Genomic DNA, 7,724 nt, shown 5'->3' on the forward strand with positions numbered 1-7,724 from the left:
AAGAACAATAATAATAGCACCAATAATGTCGTCACGTTGCACGGATTGAGCCTAAGATATGAAACGTGAAGAACACACACATGCTGATCTTTGAAGCCCACTGCTGTCTTTTTGGGCAGTTGGCACGAAACCATGATGAAGGTAAAGTAGTGATAAGCTTTAATAAAGGTCGCCGCATTCTGCTGACACTTAGTCGGCATTCTAGAACAGATGGGAATTGACCAAATTGACAGGTGCTCAGTTCCATTCTCCACCACGAAAACTGTGTACTCGTCATGCTTCATCCAGAACAACTGACTGATGTGGAGTCACACGAAAGCATGTAGAAAAACCAGGCGATGGTGATGCTCTCCACACCTTATCAACAAAGCTTTTAGTGTGTCTTCTGATCCTCTACTACCCATGAGTGCCTTGCGAGAAGGAATAATGGCAAGCACACAGCCACATCCCTGTGCAGGTCTGCTGCTGACTTGTTCTGATCACTACTGGGTTTTGTTGCAGAGGATAAGAACAGAACTTGGTTGGATCTGTGTCAGTCTCTAGAACAGGAAGACCAGACTAATTTTTCTACGACGGAACAGCCAATCCCATCATCGTCATCTGTGGCTGCCATTTACGTGTCAAGAAGGTTACCCAAAGTCTAGCTTATCTAAGCAACCAAGAAACAGCTCGCTTCACGTACCTATCACCAATCAAACACCTATAAGTATCAGCCTCCGGTATCTCCTGATCTCATTCATTTGCTTCATTCCTTGCTCGGAAACAGCTTCCTACATGGATGTCTTCAAGGACACGAAGAGATATAGACTGGGAGGAGGAGGAGGAGGAGGAGGAGAGCAGATCGATAGCGTCAACATGGCCAATGTGCTGATGCTTCTATCTCAAGGAGGAGGAGGAAGTGGTGGCGGGGCGGAAAAGAGAGATCACTCGGGGCGGGTGTTCGAGTGCAAGACATGCAACCGGCAGTTCCCATCCTTCCAAGCGCTAGGAGGCCACCGAGCGAGCCACAAGAAGCCGAGGCTGGGCGGCGACGGCCATGGCCAGGCGCAGGGCGGGGCTGCCAAGCCGAGGGTCCACGAGTGCTCCATCTGCGGGCTCGAGTTCGCCATCGGACAGGCCTTGGGTGGTCATATGAGGCGGCACAGGACCACGGCCGAAGGATTCGGGCATGGCCTCACGGAGAAGCCGCCGGGCGACCGCAGAGGGACGCTGTTGGACCTGAACCTACCGCCTTTGGAGACTGATCTTAAGCTTGGTTTAGGATTGGAGATCGTAGATAAGATTCCAATGGTGGGTTGTGGACATTGATCGATCAGGCTTGGTTCTTCTTTTTTGCTCTTCCTCTTCAATTTGCGACTTAGTTAGTATGCAACAAACACTTGGCACAAACTACGTTCACATTCTATTTATGTTAGGGCAGATTCTTGAGAGAGAGAGAGCACAAGCACACGACTATGTACAGAATCACACCATGGTATTAATACATTTTGTTTTTCTTGAGTTCTCATCTCGTGGGAAATATTACTTCTCTCTTGTTTGCATGGATCCAATAATATTAATACCTGTGCTCTTCTCATCAAAGCCCAAAACCTTAAGGAACTCAGCAGACAACACATTGCTAACGCGGTTAGTCAAAAACCCAAGAAGGTTGTTTCTGCCTGGGAAGGATTCGTTCCTCCATGGCAATATTAATCTTCTCTTCCACTGCCTTCATCTCATTTATCCAGCAGTTTCCTTCGACGATATGGAGGCATCCACTGCCTTCATCTCATTTATCCTGCAGTTTCCTTCCACTAGACCCCTCAGGAGACATGGAGGCATCCTATCTGCGATCCATGAGATAGCACTACTAGTTATAGAGGTAGGGCATAGTTTTTACCATTAAAAACATTTGTTCTTTCTGGCTGTCCATGACTACCGGAAGCTATAAGGATGAAGGCTCTCAGAGTCCTCACCCCCATGTTCATATATCAGTAAATCTTTATGATCTGTGGAAGGAAGGCCTCTTGAAGACAAAAATAATAATAATAACTTTAAGAAACTATAAATCTTTTCAGAGTCTCATCCGGAAAAGATTGTGAATTCTGAATTTTTTTTTAGAGTTTCATTGAGAAGAATATTTTAAAACTGGGAAACTACACGTCATTGATGTTCTATATTGATTATTTGTCCTTGTTATTTATTTTTTGTTTGGTTTTCTATAAGATGTGTTTTCAAATATAATACAAAAGGATTTTGGAATATTGGATTTAAGACTCATATAAAATCATTCACAGAGGACAAAACACCTTATTTTCAAGAACACACTTTAAAGCAAATATATTTTAGTTCAAAGATTATCATGTATTTTTTTTCCTTTGAGAAAAAGATATTTTATGATCTTTGTTATTTCCTTTGAGGATTATTCTTGTTTTCTTTGGATCTTGTATTCCACTATGGTCTCTGTCTTCTACTTGTGCCTTGTTTTTAGCAGCCTCAAGTCTTATGTCTACAATAAATAAATAATAAGTTCTCTTCGTCTTGTATTTAATAAAATTAGTGAATAAATAACAACAATGTTTCCCCGCAAGTAAAGGGAACACAAAGTAGTCGATTACATGTGGTGTTCATTCAAAAGGGCATAATGACGAAGAGGCACACTTTCTATTTACCCAAATGTGGATTATATACAAAGATCAACTTAAAACCAATTTTGATGGAAACAAATTTGATCTCCATGTGGCAGCAAAAGTCAACTCAATCACCACTATGCAATTGTCTTAAGAAAATGTCCATATGGTCAACCGACTAGAAAAACGACAATCAATCAACTGTATTCAGCTGTCCATGTAGTTTACCAATATATGATGGAGCAACACTTGGATGGAAAGAAATGAAAGGAAATGTATCTACATCCAAAAATAATGATGATAGTAAATGAATCACAACACAACATCTAAAGCAACAACGGAATAACATTTAGAAATCTCCATTATAGCAAGCAATATATATATATATATATATATATATATATATATATATATATATATATATATATATATATCTAAACCATGAGAGATCCAATATATACATAAAGGAAGACAAAATCTGGCACGCTGATGTGACAGAAAGATGGTAAAGCATTCAATCCAACACTGATTTCAAAAAGACAATAGAATAGGAATCGCAAGTTCGCAATCCCAAAGCGAGAAAGAATTGTCGGATTAGTTCACCCGTCTAAGACCCAATGTCAGCGAAAATTATAAGGATTAAAATCACAAGCACGCGCCGTGTCTCCATTATAATCATAGCATCACTACCTATGACAAGCAAATTAGTTACGACTACTACACCCAAACCATCCCACACAACCCCCATCATTCTCTCAAGATCCACAGCATGCTGATCTTGATGCTGCAGTACCCTCAGCAGCTGCCTGATCTGGTTTGTTAATCTTGATTGTCCGATCCTGCAGCCAAACAACTAATTAAGCTCTATGATGAGGGTACTCACTCTGCTATTTTAACATCAAAAGAAAATCTTTCTACCTCAGGTTTGTTATCGGTTTCTGCAAGTCTTTGCTTGATATCTCTAGCTATCGAAAAGAAGACCTGTTCCACATTTAGATTTGTCTTTGCACTCTGCAGCATTAGAACAAAGTTATTATAAAGTATGAATTACCATGAAATTATAAAAGTAAAAAGATACCCAACACTTTAATACTTACAGTTTCAAAGAACTTAATTCCATACTCATCAGCAAGTGCTTGTCCCTTTGCAGTTGGCACAGCCTGTATTATCACAGTTTAAACACCATGTTAGCAGAAGAGAAAAGACAAACCGAGGGAAAAAAGTAAAGCAACCAGCTAAAATGGACAATGGGAACATACTCTTTTGCTCTCATCCATGTCAGCTTTGTTGCCCACAAGAATCTTGTTGACATTATCAGATGCATGTTGTTCGATGTTGCGAATCCAATTCCTTATGTCTGTATGTCATAAAAACCATGCACCATGGAACTCACAAGGCAAAAATGTAAACACTAAGCTATAAAAACAAAAAGTGTAAAAAGTGATTACTGTTAAAAGATGACTCATCAGTGACATCATAAACAAGCAAGATACCCATGGCACCTCGATAGTAAGCTGCAACAAAAGAAAATAGGATTTGTTAGACCAGCAAAGCTTCTGGAAAAGCCAACCTATATCAAGATTCACCCTGTAAAAATACCAACTGCATAAAGAGGAAAAAAGAAACTACCAGTTGTTATAGTTCGAAAGCGCTCCTGACCAGCCGTATCCCAAATTTGCAGTTTAATCCGCTTGCCATCTAGCTCAATAGTCCTTATCTTAAAATCAATACTGTGTAAAGACAAGGATATTGCAATCAGAACTACAAAGTTGTGGATATTGGGCAATAACAACAGGATGAGAAGTTCAAAAGGAGAGAAAAAGGTAACTGTCGGTGATTGAAACATAACTCACCCGATGGTAGTAATGAAGCTTGTAGTGAAGGAACCATCAGAAAACCGCAAAAGGAGGCAACTCTTACCGACACCTATAGAAGAATGTTGATACCAAAGCATGGAAACCTCGTAAACATCACAAAAAATCAAACATAATTTTCTTTATATTTCTCAGCGCCATTCATAAAAGTTCTTGTAAAAGGAAGAGATATTTTGAAAATCTTATCATATTAGAAGTGCCAATCGCTACAACTCTAAGCTTATATGCCGAGAGAAGTCTTTGTTGTCCACTTGAACCCAAACATATATCTTCAGTTGCATAAACAAATGACCCGAGCTTCCTATCTGCAGGCACTTATCCAGGCACAGCTTTAATGGTGATATAGCATTAGTGCCTGCCATTAAACAACCAGATGGACAAGCAAGAAGCTAATGTTCATGTTGGTTTTGGTTAACATCAGACAAGTACAATTGATCCCTAAAAAATTACAACATAACTTACTAAAATTAAGGCTCATCGAATCCATTACCTCTCTCAACACCAACAATGTGTATTAACTAAATTCACCACAAGGACACATTTTAAGTCTCCGTTGGGCATACCGAAACTTCCAGAAACAATTATACCTCATTGCAATCATGATAAGTATTGTTCCTAATTCTTCGTAGGAGTAAGCATTTCTGGCTCCATCTTTGTAAATTTACACATGCATCACATCTTCTTAACTCTGCAATCTTAATTTTTTAAATAAATCATTTCCAAAATATCCAACATTCTGGACTATGCAGCTTTATAACTGCCTGATAGAATTTTCCTTTAAATTAATAAGTACTCAAATATCACAAAATACTTTAGAATACAATCTCCCCTTTAACCATCATATTTTAACTACAGAAGCAATACCTTTATCAATCGTCTCTCTATGTTGAAAAAAATAGATCCAACTATGTTCAAAGCTTCTACTTGAGGAGGCTTCAAAATTTTGCTGCTTAAATTGTATAAATTTTACATATTTCTCCTAGTTCCATCCCTTAGAGGCATATAAAATTTTGCATGGCAAGCAGCATACTTAATAACATAACATAGTGTTTAGAGCAGATTCCATGCATTTTACAAGTATATAATCTTTTAAACAAGAGAAAGATTGTAACAACAGAGACCATGGTTAACTCTCATCTTTAACCCATTACACAATGTCTTTAAAAAATTTACCATTTTGGATCCAAATTTACTCTCTTTAAGTAATTAAGATGAAGGATACAGCAGTAGTATAAAGTATCTGTCAAGTCTCATCAATCAGCATACGGCTTATAAAAGGTTCCAGACACAGCCCCCCATACATCGTTTATGAGCACCCAAATTTCCATCATTCCCCCATGCATCTTTCATGAGCACCCAAATCTCAATCATTCAAGGTCCTAGTACCGTACCAACATATTGAGCATATCCTTACCAACCAAGAAATGAAAAGATTATCATGGCTCCAACGAAAAGTTATCTGTAATCTAGTGGATCAGAGAACTCATCGAATTCCAAGCTTAGGAGCACAAAAAACATAACATCCATGGTTACAAGCTACCAGAGATGAGAAACTACTCCAGGTGTGTTGACATAACCTTTCAGTATGCTCGATAACATACAAGTCACATGCAAATATAGATAGATCAACTTAATCCCCTTTCCTGTCAGCTTAACCTGGATCACATAAAAGAGTGTGCCAGCTAGACAATGATCATGATGACAAAGCATCCTTCCAGAGAAAGAAAAGGCAAAAAAAGAGATTTTTTTCCTAAAGAAATAACAAGACAAAAGTGAACACATTGGAACGCTGGATGAAGCATCAAATGGTTGGTTTCGGATGTCATGCCACAAGAAACCCAGTGCCCCAACCAAAAGTATAAGATCTAACTAGATCTAGCACCCCTATTGTGCGCAACACAGCCAAACGGGATCCCCAGGTAAAAGAAATGTTTGTCTCAAACAGATATCAATCTATAAACCACTCTTAGATCTTCCAAAATCCACGATTTCATGCCGATCCATCCCAACATACCGGAACACCAATCCAACATTCCACAAATCAAAATTGCGATAAAGGAATCACATCAAAACGGGGAAAGCAAAAAAAGGCCCAAAATCTAATCACCACATGCATCGGAATAAGAGATGGAGAGAACCCTACCGCTGTCGCCGATCAGGAGAAGCTTGATGAGGTAATCGTAATCAGCCCGTGCCCTAGCAGGTGGAGCAGCCATTGCGATCTTGATTCCTTAATCCTACGCCACGGCCAAGGATCCCCTCCCTCCCTTCCTCCCTGAGTAAATGGATCAAAATGCAACCGATCAAGACAAATAGAGATCCACGAAACCAAATGGGAAGCAAAGATAGGAAAAGAGAAAACGAGAGGGCAGAAAGAGGAGAAGAGCTCACGAGGTTCCTCGATTGGAAGAGGAAGAAGAAGGCTCTGAGGTCTCACGAGATGGAGAGATCGAAAAGGGCAGATTTGGAGGCGAAGAGGGATCTCTCTCTGTGGCCGTGGGTTCGGCCGTCGAGATCGGAGAGAGAGGAGGAAATAGTAGCGAGTGACCAACACACCACGTTATTTATCTTTTTCGTTTTTCTTTCTCGGAGAAACGTGGGGCCCCAACGACGATACCCACGACCGTATCCAAACACATAGAAGGTGCGGCGGCGCGTAAACTGAAACGGGTACGGGAATGTTTTCAATTATTCGTTAGAATTGCGCATGGAAAAGGATTTATAATGTCATATTGGTAGGATAAATATCGGGTCGGATTCGGATCTTGAGGATCCAAAACGATGATACATATTATATTATAAATATCGAATGGTTGGAACGGGCTCTTCTTTATCGGATGCTTTCCCTGTTGGATTTTGGTCATTCCGGATCCTATCACCGAAGGGAGACCACATGAATTGCCAACCTGACTTGACTCCTTCCCAGGCGCTGACAATGTACTTGTTAAAGGCGGAGGTCAAAATGTTGAAATATCAAATGCCGCGTATTGAGCTTTCAATCGATTTTGAATGCTTCTAATTGGGAAATGTTCCTCCTCGGTAGTATTTTCCATTCCATGTTGCATTGATTGGTTCAAACACATGACAAATTAGATAGCGTGTCATCGGCGATGATCGGATTCATCCGAGTTCCAACTTAGAAAGAAAAAGTAGACTTCCACAGTCAAATTTAAGCCCAAGTTTGGGGATGGGTTTCCGGCCATTTCGATCAGTCATCCAATCTTTTCTGTATCACATAAAG

The 7,724-nt window shown here is 39.9% G+C and overlaps 2 protein-coding genes across 4 annotated transcripts; one reads left to right on the forward strand and one right to left on the reverse strand.

Moving 5' to 3' along the window:
• Window positions 1-740: 740 nt before the first annotated feature.
• On the forward strand, window positions 741-1,500 carry LOC135650539 (zinc finger protein ZAT12-like). The gene has a single exon (XM_065169984.1). It carries the CDS (start codon window positions 775-777, stop codon window positions 1,306-1,308), a length of 534 nt encoding a protein of 177 aa, XP_065026056.1. The 5' UTR covers window positions 741-774; the 3' UTR covers window positions 1,309-1,500.
• A 1,601-nt stretch (window positions 1,501-3,101) lies between these two features.
• On the reverse strand, window positions 3,102-7,032 carry LOC135651927 (ras-related protein RABE1c-like). Of its 3 annotated transcripts, XM_065172568.1 has the most exons (10): window positions 6,875-7,032; window positions 6,627-6,758; window positions 4,670-4,788; window positions 4,463-4,572; window positions 4,239-4,339; window positions 4,058-4,123; window positions 3,869-3,966; window positions 3,707-3,769; window positions 3,528-3,620; window positions 3,102-3,448 (listed from the first exon to the last, which is right to left on the reverse strand). In XM_065172568.1, the coding sequence occupies exons 2-10, from the start codon at window positions 6,697-6,699 to the stop codon at window positions 3,365-3,367; spliced, it is 807 nt and encodes a 268-aa protein (XP_065028640.1). In that variant the 5' UTR covers window positions 6,700-6,758; window positions 6,875-7,032; the 3' UTR covers window positions 3,102-3,364. The 3 variants fall into 3 exon arrangements, with proteins under 3 accessions (XP_065028640.1, XP_065028641.1, XP_065028642.1); XM_065172569.1 differs by lacking the exon at window positions 4,670-4,788 and having other exon boundaries at window positions 4,463-4,535; XM_065172570.1 differs by lacking the exon at window positions 6,875-7,032 and having other exon boundaries at window positions 4,670-4,838.
• Window positions 7,033-7,724: the final 692 nt, after the last annotated feature.

Source organism: Musa acuminata, chromosome BXJ3-10 (assembly GCF_036884655.1).
Source record: "Musa acuminata AAA Group cultivar baxijiao chromosome BXJ3-10, Cavendish_Baxijiao_AAA, whole genome shotgun sequence".
NCBI classification, from domain to species: Eukaryota; Viridiplantae; Streptophyta; class Magnoliopsida; order Zingiberales; family Musaceae; genus Musa; species Musa acuminata.

Coding starts and splice junctions, on each gene's coding strand:
- LOC135650539 (XM_065169984.1), top strand. CDS start 775: ATGGATGTCTTCAAGGACACGAAGAGATATAGACTGGGAGGAGGAGGA.
- LOC135651927 (XM_065172568.1), bottom strand. CDS start 6,699: ATGGCTGCTCCACCTGCTAGGGCACGGGCTGATTACGATTACCTCATC. Junction 4,789..6,626: donor TCTCCTGATCGGCGACAGCG/GTAGGGTTCTCT, acceptor AAGTGCCTGCAG/ATAGGAAGCTCGGGTCATTT. Junction 3,449..3,527: donor AAACCGATAACAAACCTGAG/GTAGAAAGATTT, acceptor GTTTGGCTGCAG/GATCGGACAATCAAGATTAA.